Raw genomic sequence first — 17,197 nt, 5'->3', positions numbered from 1 at the left:
CTTTTGGGCAGGGACACTGGCTCATGACCCCTCCCCCATCCTCGGGGCATGGCCCCCCCACTCCCGTGGCTCTGGGGCAGCCGCCGCCCGCCCCAGGACGGCGGAGCTGATCATCCAAGCGGTCTGGGCTCACATGGAGGCTGTTCAGGGCCCCCGATCACGATCACGTCTTGGTGACTTATGCTAGACAGCACTCCACCTGTGGGCACTGGCCCCCGGCCCGGCCTGCATGACCCCGCCTCTCCTCATGGGGACCCCCCTGTGCCCACACTCACACAGCTGGTGGCAGTGGTGACGGGCACGGCTTCAGGCTGTGGGCCCTCAGTTCCAAGCTTTGTCCCCCCGTCTGTACGGGGCGGGGGGGGAGGAAGCAACACTTGTCATCGTCAAGGGTCCAGGTTTCCCTCACAGGGCTCTTTAGAGGGGGCGTTCGTGCCCAGGAATCGGGTGAGACCCAGGGTAACAGGTGTGCTGGGGACCGTCCGTGCTGAGGGGCGGCTGGCACGGACGTGCCTGTTCCCACAGGATTTTTCACCACCACAGTGGTGCAGAGCCCGGACTCAGAGGAGGGATTCGACCTACTGGCTCATGCCCGCGGCCAGGGCATGGGCCTCGTGAGCTGCAAACCCTCGTGAGCCGGGCCAAGCCGCCGCCGTGCGCACCTCTGACTCAGATGTCGGGCTGGGAACTGGACGTCCCGCACGGGGGCCGGCTGATGTCTCCCGGGGCTCTTGGATTTCGGGGATTGAGGGGTTCGGCAGGGCAGAGCCCACATGGCCCCACAGGCCCTGAGCCCCAGGCTGGCCACCTGCCCACCTGCCCAGGCAGAGGATGGCCCAGCTGGTACAGTGTAGGAAGCCTCATGAGGAAACACGTGGGCGGCGGGGACTCGAGGGGTGGGAAGCCTGAACCTTCCCTTCCGAGGGTGTCCACAACCTCCCGGCCGAAGTTCGGCTCGCTTGGGTGCTGGGTGGACCTTGGCCTGTGACAGGCGGCCCCCATGGCCTGGCCTCGGGGTCTGTGACCGCCTGGCCTCTAGAGATGCCCGTGTTATCTGGAGGCACCAGATCGCTGCCAGCGGTCCCATACAAGACACGGGACGGAGAGCTGGTGCTCTCGGCTCTTTGCCTCCCCGCGGACAGAAGAGAAACTCACCTGGAACTCCCCTTTTCTTGGGCACCCACGAGTTCCTTCTGCGGGAGTTTTGCGCCGACTGCAGGGACAGAGGGATCCTCGTGCCTCCGAGACCACCCTCAGGTTCACTAACCCTCCGGGAAGACTCACAGAATCCTCTGCAAGCATCTCATGGCCACGGTTTATTGCAGGCAGGAGGGGTGTGGGGCACAGTGTGGGGGGCGCCCGAACCCTTGTCCTCTCCCATGAGGTCTGGGTGGCTGGCTTCCCCAGGTATGATGACCATACACATAGAGTGAGACCCCCCCCTACCAAGGAAGCTGGCCCAGCCCGCGCCAATGGAGTTTTCTTGGGGCTCAGTCACTCGCTGCCCACCTGGTCAACCCTCAGTCTCCAGCTCCTGCTGGAGGTCCAGCTAACACCTGCCGTCACTCGTTCCTGCAGAAGTCAGAACTCATATGGCCCAAGGCCCCCATCATCAGTCACATTGTCGCACCATCAGGGGACCAAAGACCCAGGTGGGAAAGGACTCCTATCAGGCAGGGCCCTCCACGGCTAGCGGTCGCCTCTCTGGAGCCAAGAGCTCTTCTGGACTAAAGTTAAGTCCCTGCTGTGCACCTTCCCCTGGAGGACCCCTGTCCCTGCCCTTCCGAGGACCCGGTCTTTCCCTCCCGCTGCCCCTCTCTGGGTCTCTGATACATTCCAGAGTGGCAGAGTCCTGGGGGCTGGCATCATCCTGGCCCCTTTCTGAGGGCTTGGGCCGAACTTCCTCTCTCTGTCCTGGAGCTGACCCAGCTCACATTGGAGGAGTTGTGGTTTCTTTTTGCTTTCCTTTTTTTTTTTTTTTTTAATGTTTATTTGTTTTTGAGAGTGGGAGAAAGAGAAAGAGAGGCAGAGCGCGAGGGCAAGATCCCAAGCAGGCTCCTTGCTGTCAGCGCAGAGCCCAATGTGGGGCTCGAACCCCGTGAACCGTGAGATCATGACCTGAGCCAAAATCAAGAGTTGGACGCTCAACTGACTGAGTCACCTGGGCGCCCCATGACTTGCGGTTTGTACTCTTACCAAACGGTCCTCTCACGAGGGTTATGGAGAAGTGGAAGAAAAGAGAGCCCTTTCTCTTGCTGCTGGAACCTGGTCCCCACCTCCTACCCTCATGGCTCGTGTCCTTCCTGACTTGGCTGCCTGTTCAGGCCTTGGGGTCCTGCCCTGCCTCACCTCTTCCCTCGACGGTTCTGAACGGAGACACATGGGAGTCTCAAAGTCCCCCGAGGGGCCTCTAACAGAGAACGAAGTTTCCTGACCAGCGCAAACGGCCCCCTGGAGAGCACAGAGTGGATGTGAGGTTTCATGTCTGTCCTATAAGAGCCTCTGAAGTTTCCACCTGCCCACAGCCTACGGAGCCACAGCAGTCACACGATAAGCAACGGGAGCACTGTTGTGTTCCAGACTGGCTGAGCGGTGGTTTCCAAGCAGAAATCCCACATCGTCCTGAGGCTCTGTGCTCTCACTGGCTCCCGGCCACATCCACGTGGGGCCCTGTGGTGCCAGGGAGACGGCTCCACAAAGGGACCAGCCCGCACGCCCTTCGCCTGTGAGACGTGCCTCCGGGTACACAGAGCTCACCCTCACCGTGACCCTCGGTGGCACTATCGCGTGTCCTTGGAGCGCATTTGGTCTGGATCCAACTGAGTGCTTTGATCCCTCCAATCCTGAAGCTCAGATGGAATCAAGGCTTTGAAATGCCTCTGAGAACTTGTGTCAGCAGAGCTCAGAGCCACCTGTCCCTCCTCACGGCATCGGGTGTGATTAGCGAGCATCACACATGAGAAAGCGAGCCTTGCGCCTGTCAGTCGGCACAGATGCATTTGGCAGGGGCTGACTGAGCCCCGCAGGCGGTGTCCTGACCCAGTACGGGCAGGGCGCCTCCTCCCCACCGAGACGCCCCAACCTTTTGCGGTTACGTGTCTCGTGATGTGCTAAGTGCCCAGCACCCACGGAGGGACTCATCGCGATGATCACCCTTGTTTCTCACCACCCCGAACTAGGTGTGGTAATAGGCAGTTACAGGCAGTATCTTGTCTCTCCCTGACGTTAGGATTTTTATACCCGTTTGCCTGGGAGGGGACTGAGTTTGAAAGGACGTAAGGCCATAGAGCTGCTGGGTCGTTGGAGGCAGGGGTTGAACCCAGACGGTCCCAACTGAGGGAGCAAATTTAATCAGGATGCTATTCCACCTGTAAAGTCAGACGTGGTCCCTTCCGGCCAGGCTATTCCGGTGCGGTTGGAAAGCAGAAATCGCATCCCAAAGGAGCCTGGGGTGGTTGCGGATGGCCTAAAATAAGCGAGTATGCTTTACGGGGGGATGGGATGGGGGGGAGGGAGGTCACTGGGGCCGCGCACCCCGCTGATCCCCCAAGACTTTGTGGGGGAAGACTTTAGGATTGCTAATCCAGGAGAATGGGGAGCACATTCCCAGTGGATGAGATGGCGGAAGACAGAGAAAGGCGGTGTGACTGCGATAAAGGCGCCCCAAGGGGTAGGGCGGGCTGAGCCCTTAGACCATGAGCATCCACCTTCAAGTCAAGCAGGGCGGGGGATCCCATTTTCCTTCCTTCAAGTGCACACATTCACTGAGCACCTTGTCTGTGCTCTGCCACAGTCTGGGGCCAGCCACCCTCAGTTTCGTTGCCTTCAGACTCAAGGAGCCAGTTAGGGTCCACCATCGGGCCAGCAAATGCTGTTGATAGACCGTATGCAGTAAGTTATCAGGCCCCCGTGAGGAGGGCATCTGTTGGGGAACTCACAGGTCACCTCTTGATTTCAGGTAACAAGGAGGACATGTGGCTGCACATCGACGCTGCCTACGCGGGCAGCTCCTTCATCTGCCCTGAGTTCCGGCATCTTCTGAACGGAGTCGAGGTAGGTCGTGCCCTTTATCTTTAAGAAGATCGCTGTTGAAAAGTGCTCTGCTGTCAGTGACATGTCCTCGCGAGGAGGTGACGTTCCATTTCTCATTGCTGGGGTTCGTTGCAGCAGACGGCATCCAAACACATTCCGCGATCGTCAGAAATTAGACTTCCTTATGATGGCGGTTGAGAATCTTCCCAGTCCTACGGCCGGTCTTCTCAAAATACACCGGACGTTTACAGCCATTTTTCAGTCTGCACGGGTCCTGAGCAAGGGTCTCATGACAGGATAAATGTTAGCACTGTGGGGAAACATTTAGGAAGGAAATAAGATCTTAATGCATTTCAGATCAAGAAGTAATGTACAAGGGCGCCTGGGTGGCTCAGTCGGTGAAGCGTCCGGCTTTGGCTCAGGTCGTAGTCTCACGGATCGTGACTTTGAGCCCCGGATGGGCTCTGCGCTGACAGCTCAGAGCCTGGAGCCTGCTTCAGGTTCCGTGTCTCCCTCTCTCTTTCTCTCCCTCTGCCCCTCCCCTGCTCTTTCTCTCTCTCTCTCTCTCTGAAAAATAAACATTTAAACAAATTTAACAAAAAGAAGTAATGTATAAGGCCAACCTACAACCCTATTCGATCTGGTTCAATATGATAGTCTATTCTGACCATGCAGTGGGCATGGTGTTGACTTATTGAACAAGCAGCCACAGGTGCACTCAAATATCTTCTACTGCTTCTGGAAGTTGTAAAATGTGGCTTGTGATGCCCCTCAAAACACCTGCCGCTTCTGAGAACTAGTAAGCAAAACTATCGGCCAGTGCTCTGCTGCAGAGGGCCATGTGGCACAGACTAGAGGCGAGGACACGACGTGATGGTCGTGCTCTGATGTGTGATTTCAGACTCAAGGAGGATTTCGCTGTTGGCGGAGGCTCAGGGGCCGCAAGTTCCTCTCGGCCAGGAACTCAGTTGTAGCTGCAGTAAAGGGTCCAGAGAGAGCGACTTTGCAGGGAGTCTGGGGGAAGGAGACAGTGAGTCAGTGGGGCCTCAGCGTTGGCTCTGTGCTCGGGGACATGGGTTTCGGGAGCCCTGGGGCCACACGCGGTGCAGGGATTACGGGCACGGCCTTTGTCATTAAGTGACTGTTTGAATCCCAGCTTTACCCTATGACTAGCTGTGTCCCTGCGGGCACGTTAGTACCCTCCCTCCACCTCACAAAGTGGGTTTTGGTAGTGATCCCTCCTCCAAGGGGGTGTTGTAAGGATCAGGAGTTAATCATATTGAAAGGGCTTAAAAAGCAGCGTCTGGCACACGGCAAGGGCTGTGCGTGAGTTGGATTCTGTGATTTCGCCATGGCTGAGCAGACCGTCCCTCCAAACCTCTCTCCGCTCTCGGGCCATGCTGCCCATTCATTTGCTGATTACTCATGTGGATTCTCATGGGGCCATAATACCAGAAAAAGGGGTGTCAGGTATAGAATACCGTGTTCCCCTCTTAGAAAAGAGTACCCCCTTATTACCAATGAATGAAATAGCATTCTGGTTCCTACCTCCTTCACGTCACATTCATTTATGTACTCTCTCACTCGGTATTTGCTTATTGATCACTGAATACGGGCCAGTCCTCAGATCTGTCCTGGGGAGGGAGGGGCACGTGGGGCTTCCAAAGGCCCTGATAAATATTGGGGAGGGGGGTTGTGGCCTATGAGGAGTTCTGGTAACCATGCTGACGGCCAGCCCTCTGGGGTTCGCTGCCCGTAGCTGGTTTTGTGGGTGTGTGGGGCTGGGAAACGACAGACAGACCTCTTTACCACCTGCACACCTCGCATCACAGAGATGGTACACATCACTGGCGGGGGAGGGGGTCTGTCCCCGCAGCCTCGGGGGACAGAAGGCAAAGCCATCTTCGGGGATGTGTGTGCCTGTACCCAAGGCCTGGTCTTTCTACATATCAGGTTTAGGATTGCACGATCTTTTCCCTGTGAACCCAGGACTTAGGGCTTTGGCTTTCATGGCGGGGGGGGGCTTGTCGGGGGGGACTAACTGTCAGGCCACCGAGGATCTGGGCACTCTAGCAAGATCCTATCTTCCAGCGGCAGACGGGATTTCATGCCCGACGCTGAGTCATTTCCGTGTCTCCTGCATTGTTCCCAGCTGGCGAGGGCCTTCCTGCTCGGCTGGTCAGATAAGGGGCCTGCAATATCCTGCAAGGCCCCAGCCCCGAGATAACATCCCGTCGCTCTGCCAACAGGAGGAGCACACAGCGGTCGGGTAATGAAAGACGATCAAACAGACCAGCCCCTCCGGGAGGGAACTAATACAATTCTCAGCAAACAAAGCCCATCTTTCACGTGTTGTCTCCTTTTATCAACAAATGAAACCCGTTGTCCTTTCCCGTGTCTTGCTCCAAGTCACTTTGATTGAAACCTGGAAGGAAATGAATGTCCTCCCCGCCGCCCCGAGTGGGGGTTGACGTGCGAGGCGGCCGTCAGCCGAGCGGACATCTCCCGGGTGGCGCGGCACCCCCCTGGCCCCTGGTGCCCTCGCTGCCTCCCTGGAACCAAACAGAGAAGAGGCCGGAGGCGGGGAGAGATTTCAGCCGCCTGCCAGACTGGGACCTTTATCTCTGCCGCTGCCTTTAACTCTGCTTCCGCTGGGGATTTATGCGTGTGGCTGCATCCCTGGGCCTCCAGCTGGGCCCAGGTCTGTGCATCAGCCTGACGATAAACCTGGGCACGCCTTTGGAAGGATGTGAGAACTCCCCACTTACGATAGCTCCGTGGAAACACAGAGCGCCCTCCTCAGCCAGTCTCGGTTGTTGAGATCTTATTTTCTGCTTGGAAATGCCGCAGCACCTAAAATTGATGAACTCGGTTATTGCCTTTAAAAATAAAGACGAAGAGGGGCGCCTGGGGGGCTCAGTCGGTTCAGCGTCCGACTTCGGCTCAGGTCATGATCTCGCAGTTCGTGCGTTTGAGCCCCGCATCGGGCTCTGTGCTGACAGCTTGGAGCCTGGAGCCTGCTTTGGATTCTGTCTCTCCCTCCCTCCCTGCCCCTGCCCCACTCATGACTGTCTCTCTCTGTCTCTCATAAATAAATAAATAAATAAATGTTAATTTTTTTTTTTTACATTTATTTATTTTTGAGAAACAGAGTGAGACAAAGCGTGAGTGGGGGAGGGGCAGAGAGAGAAGGAGACACAGAATCCGAAGCAGTCCAGGCTATCAGCACAGAGCCCGACGCGGGGCTCGAACCCACGAACTATGAGATCATGACCTGAGCCGAAGTTGGACGCTCAATCAACTGAGCCACCCAGGCGCCCCCCAATTTTTTTTTTTAAAGACGAAGATGTTTAGGTACACAGGAAGAGTAGTTGGTAATTACGTTGGTGTTGGTGAAAGAACCAACCAGTTAAATAAAAATTGGGGTGATCCCGATTACCGCCAGTTAGGCATGAAGTTTTTACCCTCCCAAAGCTCATGATGATATGCGTATACCAAGAACTTTGCCAGTTCGTGATGTTGAGGAAGCTGCTGGCAGGACGTGTTTCATAGGCCAGATCGGTACGATGTCCTGGCATAGTACGTGCGAATTAATATTTCACTTATTCCAAATAATCTCGTAGTTTGAAAGGTAGATACATTTTGTTCATTCACTCATTCATTCATTCGCTCATTCATTTATATTTGAGAGAGAGAGAAAGAGGGAGACAGAGAGAGGGCACACACACACAAGAGCGGGGAGAGGGGTTGAGAGAGAGGGAGAGAGAGAATCCCAAGCAGGTTCCACACTCAGCGTGGAGCCCAATGCGGTGCTCAATCCCACGACCCCGAGATCATGACCTGAGCTGAAATCAAGAGTCAGGTGCTCAACTGACTGAGCCCCCCAGGCGCCCTGGTAGATACATTTTATATGACTCCAGACTACATACATTGGAAAGCGTGCGACATAAAATATCGATAACGTTTCATTTTATGAGGAAAAGTCCAACTGTGAGTTTTCCCAATTAAAAATTGGAGCTTTGCTCTGGGGGAGCAGGAGATTCCCCAGAACGCGATCCGGGTCCCGTTGCTGCTAGGGACGGGCGTCCTCCCAGGGCACAGCAACTCTCCACGTCCTTTCTTGGGGTTGCGCTTGGATTATCTTTTGGGAGTCAGCATATTATGAATGATCCAAGGTCCTCAAAGTGCTTCCCTCGTTTCAGATGTGATGGCGCTACCCCAAGTTTAGGATTAGCACGTAAATGAAAGTGCGTGTTCATACGAAGGTTCTCGATTGTCTCATTCCAGCCCCTCACTTATTTCTCGTAGAGTTATTGCACCAAGGGCCCCCGGCCAGACGTGGAAGCTCTGAGGCCAGAGTCTGGGGCTTTTAGTCCAAAGCTCTTTCTGTCCTAAAAAGAATGAGATCCTTCATATCACCCTTCATGCACACACTTTCTGGATTTCTTCCGGGTGCCTGGCACCACGCCCCAAGGAGTGCCAGCAGTCCTGACGGCCTCCATGCCCCGCGGCCTCATGCCTCGCTCCGGTTTCCGTGGGGTGACCCTGTGCAGGCAACTCCAGCCGGACTCAGAGAGCACCGCCCCCTCCTCTGAGCAGTGAACCCAAGTCATGGTCCCCGACGCTCACTCTCACGTTGCATTCTGATGACGGCTCTCTGGTCGGACCTTCCCGATTCACCAGGAGCTGTCAGAAGTCCATTGCCGGCCCAGCACCAGGCTGGCTCACCGGCCACCCATCAGCCAACAGTCACAGCACAGCACCCGACCTGGCGAGTTTACCCCATGCCAGGAGCTGGGCTGAGGAGTTCGTGGCTGTGATGCCACGATTTCTCCATAAAATAGACATTCCCGTTCCCGTGCACACAGAGTGAGCCGTTGAGCTGGGATCAAACCCCCAAGTGTCTGGCTTCAAAGCTGCCCTTCTCGCTTTGGGTGTCAGCCCGCAGTCAGGTCTGTAGCAGCTCGAGGGATCCCGAGTGTGATTTGTTATCCCCATTTAAACATGAATATGAAGACACGTGCGGAGGTCAGGTGGTCACCCCAGCGGGTTCCAGAGTCCAGACCCTCCCAGCTGTGAATTACTGTGCACGGAGTCTTGTTGTACAACTAGACGTTAGTAACGGAAGTGGCTTCTTTTTGTTATTTCTCCTCGGCAGTTTGCAGACTCATTTAACTTCAATCCGCACAAATGGCTGCTGGTGAATTTCGACTGCTCTGCCATGTGGTAAGTTTCCCCGACAGCTACATGTCAGTTACCCCATGCGCACCGCACTTTCCCCGAGTGGCCTTGTGGGAAAGAAGCCTGGCAGGTGAGGAGGATGCCATCGCTGGGCCATCTCACATGTTACCTGCTCACTGCTTGCTTCCATGCTGAACCAGGGGCGGGATTCTTGCCCAACCTTACCTGACTGTGCACTGCTGATGAGAACATATTAGCGAGAGCCATTGGCACAAGGAGAGAAGGTTAATACAGCAAAATCTGTAGTGTGATCTACCTAGTGTTACCAAAAACAACGCAAGGACATTTCAGGACATATTTCTAATTTGGTTGCTTCTGTGTCTTTCTTCGTAGATGGTTAATGAGTCTAAGGGCTTGAACGCATTTGTTAAGGAAAAATAAAAGTAATCCCTTTTCCCATGAGATTCTCTGAAAATTCTTAACAGCGTGCCATAATTATGTTGGTTCTATTTAGAGCATGAAAAAGAATTCAGAAATGAAAGTGGGTGATATTCCATCACGTAGATGATTTTTAAAGAAATAGCGGTCACTGGGAGCGGTGTGGGAACACGGGATAATCGTTCTGCTATGTTCATTGCACTAAGAAGGAGGTAAATCAACCTTTGGACCAGGGGGGGTTTGCATGAATTTTGTGCAAAATCATTCGGCATGTAATTGCATGAATGGGTTCTCACCTTGGAGGGGTGAAGAAAGCAGTTCTCATCTGACCCAACCGAAGTCTGTTCTCCCGGTTTACTGAGCGACCAGTGTGCCCTTTGACTAGTTTGTCTAAAGATTAAACCGTATTTTCAGTGCTTTACTAAAAAATTGGTTCAAATCAATTCTTTTCTGTCTGCCTTGGACCGAAACTTTGATATGTGATTTTAAAGCCCACTGGTGGGCCCATTCTAGACGTGGCTTCGTCCAAAAATACGAGTAAGGATCTATATAAGCTATAGCTGTTATGAACCTCAGTGTTCTTTCATGTTCTTGTGGCTGCGTTTGTCTATTTTAACTGGAATGCTAAAGAATGGTTCATACGGTGTGTCCAAAGTCCCTCTCTTTGAGCTTTAATTGGCACTGAAATGTAATTCTGCTCTGCTGGTGTGTTTGGTCAGATTGTGGCTCGTGGGCACAGAGCTGGCACAGAGCCAGTAGAGGGCCCTTTCGCCTTTATTTGGGGAGGGGTGGTGGCCTCAGTGTGAGCTGATGCAGGAGCACACAGGGTCCTTAGCTGCCAGTGAGGCATCGGGCCAAGAAAGCCCACAAAAATACCGGAGGGTTGTCGGGGGTAAAGTGATGGGGACGGCCAGGAGGTGGCGGCCAGAGGGCCTCACAGCATGCCCAGGTGTTTCACTGATGACCTGGGGAAAATAATATCAGAGATGGCTGTTTACATGGGCGGCCCTCAACGCCCTTTCTGTAACATAAATCACTGGGGCTCCGGGGTATCCGGCCCCCTCACGCATGGGGCAACTGAGGCTACGAGGGACCAAAAGCATTTGGGGCCGCGATCTGTGATCACACACTGAGAGGTGATAGGGGTGAATATAACAACGTGGCGTCCTGCCCTTGGGTCCAAAGAGCCAGTGAGCCAGTTAAGGACGAGAGAGAACAGCTTTGTCAGCGGCGTGGTTGGGAAGGGCCCGAGCCCCTCACGGGGCATAACCAGGCTGCCGGGGTCACTTGGGAACAAGAACGTCTTGCCCGGTTGAGGCAGCAGCCCGCAAAGGGAAGCCTGACAGAGCGGACGTGATGTGGAGGAGAGACACGGGGCGCACAGGGTGAGGCCACGTCACTGGGAGAAGGACAGAGGGTGAAGCTGATTGTCCGCTGAATAAAATCAAATATAAGATGTAAGGGCGACAGCCAGTGTTTGAGGTTTTACCCCAGAGGAGGGCAGTCAGTTATCCCCGGGGCTGGAGGAGACATGGGAGAGGGTCATGAGTTGAGGCCACATGAACACATGGGTCCAATGTTAAATTGCAATAGAGAATGTGCTTTCCGTGTCCTGAGCCGCTGGGGTCCTGGACGGAATGGTTGTCAAGGATTTTGGGGAGATTTCGTGAGTGTGGGAAAATCGCTCCTACCCCAAACCGGGGGTGCAGACCTTGATTTCACGAGCGTGTGGATTGGGTGACGGAGTTGGATGTGAAAGGATCTGCGTTTCAAGACAAAAATAGCCCCTGCCCGCTGTTTGAGGCACTGTGCCAGGGACGCTGTGACAAACCACCGCGCGCCACAGAGACGTATTTCCTCCTCATTCTGGAGGTTGGAAACCAGAGACGGGGGCCCAGGCGGGCGGGTCTCTGCTGACGCCTCTCTACCTGGCATGCTGACGGCCGCCTTCTTTCTGTGTCAGCACTCGGTCTTTCCTCTGTGGGTCCGTGTCCTCTTCTTAGGGACACACTGGTCACGTTGGCTTAGGACCCAGGCATGTGACCTCATTTTAACCTCCTTGCCTCTGTCCCCATGTGGTCACATTCTGAGGTCCTGGGGGTCAGGGCTCCAGCAGGTGAATTGTGGGCTGGGGACACAATTCAGTCCGTGATGGTGCTCGCAAGAAATTACTAGATAAAACCATAAGGCTAACATTTAGGAATTTAAACCAGGTCAGCTTATTTTAAACCATATACTTAACTATGCCACCCACTTCCTGATCGGTTTATTTTATTCTTATCAAACTTGATGTTTTCTTTTGATCTCGCTATACCCAACCACCTGCTTGCTCTCTCTGTCTCTGTCTCTCTCTCTCTTTTTACTATAAAGAAGTTGCTCTCTCCTTTTGGTGGGGACGATGTTTAGCATTGCCCTGCTTGCAGAAGGCCCTTCCCACAGATGTCCTACCCCCACCGGGGGCTGCACTGTGGTGGTGCTGAGGGACCAGGGTCCGAGTTGGGGCAGTGCCATCCAAACCAAGAACAACAAGGAGGAGGAGAGGTCCTGATTGCATTGGAAAGCATTTGATTTTGAGCACCGTGGACCTCACACCAGAGGGCTGTTATCTCTGGGCTCTAGAGGTCTCAGCCGTGGGACAGAGTTTCCGGTAAATGAAATACAGCCAACGTGAAATGAGAAACTGAATAAAATCAAGTCCAGGCCAATGCAGCTTGAGGTCCAGCAGGCGAAGCGCTTGGGAAGAGAGAAGGCAGAGGTTCAGAGAAGCTTGGAAACAACAGGGAGCTGGAAGGCCGAGGGGGAATGTGTGAGTGAGATGCCTCCATGGACCCATTCATTCTCTGCCCGATTGTTGGACACGGAGAGCTCAGGGAAAGCCTATTGGGTGTCGTGGCATTTGACAAAGGGCCACGCGAGGTGACAGAATAAGTGCGCGTACCTGCGCCGGGTGGGTGGCGAGGACCGGCAGTGCAAAGGCCCGGAGACAGATGCGTGCACCCCAGTGAACTCAGGTGAATGCCACTGAAGATCATTCAGGTGGTCGACGTGGATTTAAATTTGTTTTGAGTCCGCTTTCCACATGTAAAAGTTGGCGTTTTTACAGAAAGAGGCAGCTTTTTAATGTGTCACTAATTAATGAGAGCCCTTACAGCACCATTGCTGGGGCTGAGCGCTCGGTCCTGTGGCCAGCGTGACCTTGTGCGCAGGTGAGGCCAGGCTCTCGGAGCACGTGTACTTTAAAGATGATAGCTATACCGCAGCTAAACTAATGTAGGAATTGTTCTTCCTGATTTTACGGATGAGGCAACCGGGATTCTGCTTACGGACACACAACTCTCCTCCATGCCAGAGCCACAAATGTTTAAGAGACGGAGAGAGAGAGAGAATCCCAAGCAGGCTCCGTGTCATCAGCACAGAGCCTCACGCAGAGCTCAAACTCACGAACCGTGAGATTGTGACCTGAGCCGAAATCCAGAGTCCAATGGTTAACCAACTGAGCCACCCAGGCGCCCCGCGATGAGGTGAGGTTTTAAAGACGGAGTAAAGATCGTCAGATGCAGAATCACGAGTCTCACAGGATGCCAATTAAGAACACACACAGGAAAGCGAACACACGTTTTACAAACACGCATCTAGATGACAGGCATTACCATTGTTCCGGGTGGATACAGGGGAAACTGGAGAACGAGAGCTGTTCTTTGGGGCAGCTGAGGCAAAATCAGGCCCCGTTGTGTCTCCGTTCTTGTTCGGGCTGATCCCACTTTCCCTCTGACTACTGAAACTAGTCCTGGATTTTAGCCCAGGCATGGACAGCCCAAAGGCCAGACAGGAAGAGATGGACTGAAGCCACCCTCCCCTGTTTGTCTACCTGAGCTGTGGGTCCCGAGCACACTCCCCTGCCCCTTTCCCTGCTCCAAGGTGGGTGGTCCCTCTCCAAGGTGGGTGGCCCCTCTCCAAGATGGGTGGCCCCTCTCCAAGGTGGGTGGTCCCTCTCCAAGGTGGGTGGCCCCTCTCCAAGGTGGGTGGTCCCTCTCCAAGGTGGGTGGCCCCTCTCCAAGGTGGGTGGTCCCTCTCCAAGGTGGGTGGTCCCTCCCCAAGGTGGGTGGTCCCTTCCCAAGGTGGGTGGTCCCTCTCCAAGGTGGGTGGTCCCTCCCCAAGGTGGGTGGTCCCTTCCCAAGGTGGGTGGTCCCTCTCCAAGGTGGGTGGTCCCTCCCCAAGGTGGGTGGTCCCTTCCCAAGGTGGGTGGTCCTTCTCCAAGGTGGGTGGTCCCTCTCCAAGGTGGGTGGTCCCTTCCCAAGGTGGGTGGTCCCTTTCCAAGGTGGGTGGTTCTGCTCCAAGGTGGGTGGTCCCTCTCCAAGGTGGGTGGTCCCTCTCCAAGGTGAGTTGTCCCTCGTGCTCATGGGCAGTGTGGTGATGGGCATTGGGCAGACAGTGAAGGCTGAGAGCCTACTCAGAGCCTTCTGCGCACTGTCCTGAACATCCATGGACTCAAATACCTATGTTTGCTATTCTAAGAGGTTATTGCAATAAAATGAGGTATCAACACAACAGAATACAGGTAGCAAGACGCTCGTTAAAAACCAGATTTTGGAAGGGACAGGCATCTCTTTAGACCCCCAAGAGCTGAAAGGAAACAAATCATCCTAAACTGGGAATTTTTTTATAGACGTATTTAAATTTTTTGCTCATACAACAAGTAAGATATAAATGGATTTTTTTTTTTTTGATTGCTCTCACTGGCTGTTTTGTACTTCTTAAAATCAGAAGAGTCTCTCTTTTGTTTAATGAAATTTTACCAGTGGTTAGTCTGTAATTTAAAGTAAATACATTGGTTATTTTCTCTAAATATTGAAATGGACAAGATAATTGGAGTTTCTAAAACCTGCACGTCATTATAAGCACAGTGAATACATTTCATAATGATTTCATTATTCTGTTCATAAGTTTTTTTATTATTCATTTGGTGTTTTGAATCTTTTATATGTAAATATAAGCCGTTCCACTCAGACCTTACTATCTCTTTAGCATCAGATTTTTCTCCAAAGAAAGCCTCAGATTCACCCAGGACATGTGTTAGTCTACCTTTAAAAAGAGGCTTGATGTCTTTTTGCGAATAAAAATTAAATTTTATCACAAATAGTTTCACAGCTTTTGCACACTTCTGTTACACTGGGTTTCTTGGGAAGATGGTCAATCACTGTAGTTATGTAACACTTGATTCTAGAACTTGCTTTATAAGTGCTAATGCACAGTTTTTCTACGTATCTTTTTGGTTTCTTTGCACTTTGGTGCTGTGCCACGTCTTGAAAGTTTTCTTGGTCACTGACTGGCACCAGGACGTACCATGAGCCCTCATTCCGTGAGCCTTACGCGGTATTGTAGGCTTAGAAAAAGACAACGTAGACTCCCAAACAACACAGGAGCCCCTTCCCCCCATCGCCCAGGACCCTCCCTCAGGAATATGTCTGGTGGCAGGGGGACAGTTTCTGTCCCATGAGGCCCATTCAGCGGGAGGTGACACGGCCACCTTCACAGGCCGGTTCTGTGTGTGCCCGCGTGTGTGCGTGTGCGTGTGTGCGCATGTGGGGGTGCAGGTGTGTGTGTGTGTGTGCTCTCACACATCTCTCTGTTTAAATAGCCTTCCTTTTTCTAAAAAAATTAAAAACATATTTTTAATATATATTTATTTTTGAAAGAAAGAGAAAGAGAGGTGGGGGAGGGGCAGCGAGAGGGGGAGACACAGGATCGGAAGCAGGCTCTGGGCTCTGAGCTGTCAGCACAGAGCCAGACGCGGGACTCGAACTCAAGAACTTCTGAGATCGTCACCTGAGCAGAAGTCAGACACTCAACCGACTGAGCCACCCAGGTGCCCTTTAAAAATTTTTTTAAGTGTTTACTTATTTTGGAGAGAGAAAGCACAGAGGAGGGACAGAAAGAGAGGGAGACAGAGTTACCTAGAGCTAAAGTGGGCTTTGTGCTGACAGCAAGAGAGCCCAATACGGGGCTTGAACTCACGAACTGTGAGATCATGACCTGAGCTGAAACCAAAAGTTGGACGCTTAACTGACTGAGCCACTTGGGCACTCCAAACTTCCTTTTTTTTTTTCTTAAAGCAAGAAGCTCTTATTTATTTATTTTTATTTTATTTCATTTTAGAGAGAGGGAGAGAGCGCATGATCGGGGAGAGGGGCACAGGGAGAGAGAATCCTGAGCAGGCTCCACACTCAGCATAGAGCCTGAGGCAGGGCTGGATCTCAAAACCCTGGGATCATGACCTGAGCCATAATCAAGAGTCGGACGCTCAACTGACTGAGACACCCAGCCCTAAATAGCCTTCCTTTTGCAACACTGTCAAACGTCATGCCCAACGTTGCCTACGAATGTCCGCATTCAATGACCACATCAAGCATATGAATATGCTCCAGAATAAATAGAAAAATCCCCCAAATCTTACAGCTATTAAAGACAATTATATACAGCTACTTTAATATAGCTGTATTCGATATAGTTATTAAATTATTGTCAGAAGTTAAATTTCTCACACAACGGAAGCATCCAAATTCTCCTGAGAGCAAACTCTACCAAGCTGTGAAGGCATTTATCAGTCTGATCATAAATGTACCTCACAGAAAACAGTAAGGAGGACATACTCCCACTGTCATATCATAAGTTAGGCCATCTTGGATTCCAAAACCAGATGAGAGGCTGAGGGAACAAAAAAGGTATGGAGAAAGAAAAGAAAAGAAAAGAAAAGAAAACAAAGAAAAACAAAGTTTGTTTCACTCACAAATTCCAATATGAAAATTTTGAAGTCAAATATTAGCATGTAGTGATGTTTAAGGAAAACGAGATAGTATATCATGACCAAATGTGTTTATTCCAGCTACTCTGGGGTGGTTCACAGCTATTAGAAGGTTTTGAAATGTCACGTGGCATGTAAAGAGTCAAGGAGGGAAGAGTCATCATTGTATTAGATGCAGAAAAAGCATCAGGTGAAATTCTACATCCCCACGAAACAGAAGTTTTAGTAAAATAGGAACAGAAGGGAACTTTCTCAATCTGATGAGAGATATCTACCAAAAATATTACAGGAAACCTATTCTTTTTTTTAATGTTTATTTATTTATTTTGAGAGAGAGGCAGGAGAGAGAGAGAAAGAAGCTCAAGCAGGTTTCACACTCAGAGCCCAATGTGGGGCTCGACCTCACAGACCGTGAGATCATGACCGGAGCCAAAATCAAGAGTCAGACGCTTAACCGACTGAGCCACCCAGGCGCCCCCTGATGTGATTTATCTTTGAGCAACTTATTAGAAACCATTTAGAAACGTGCACCATTTAGAAACGTGCAAAACAACACCATAGGTTATGAAGGAATTTGTGCAGAGAATTCTGTAGAACTCTCTGGGAGTGGCGGACCCACATGCGGCCCCGTAGCCTCCTCCAAGGACGGCAAGGCGAGGGACCCACAGATTTAACAGTGCTCGGGTTTTGTGTCATACTCAGGAAGCTGCGGGTATTATTATTTACACTTTTTTGCATGGCTTT

General features: G+C 52.3%; 1 protein-coding gene across 2 annotated transcripts in view; it reads left to right on the top strand.

Moving 5' to 3' along the window:
* DDC (dopa decarboxylase) overlaps positions 1–17,197 on the top strand; it is an 80,729-nt gene that overhangs the window by 47,196 nt on the left and 16,336 nt on the right. For both annotated transcript variants that reach the window (XM_030307678.1, XM_030307679.1), the window contains exons 8-9: positions 3,959–4,053; positions 9,191–9,258. In XM_030307678.1, the coding sequence (XP_030163538.1) occupies positions 3,959–4,053; positions 9,191–9,258 (163 nt within the window). The remainder of the gene's footprint in view (positions 1–3,958; positions 4,054–9,190; positions 9,259–17,197) is intronic.

Source organism: Lynx canadensis, chromosome A2 (genome assembly GCF_007474595.2).
Source record: "Lynx canadensis isolate LIC74 chromosome A2, mLynCan4.pri.v2, whole genome shotgun sequence".
Taxonomy (NCBI): Eukaryota; Metazoa; Chordata; class Mammalia; order Carnivora; family Felidae; genus Lynx; species Lynx canadensis.
This window is presented reverse-complemented; position numbering and strand designations above follow the sequence as displayed.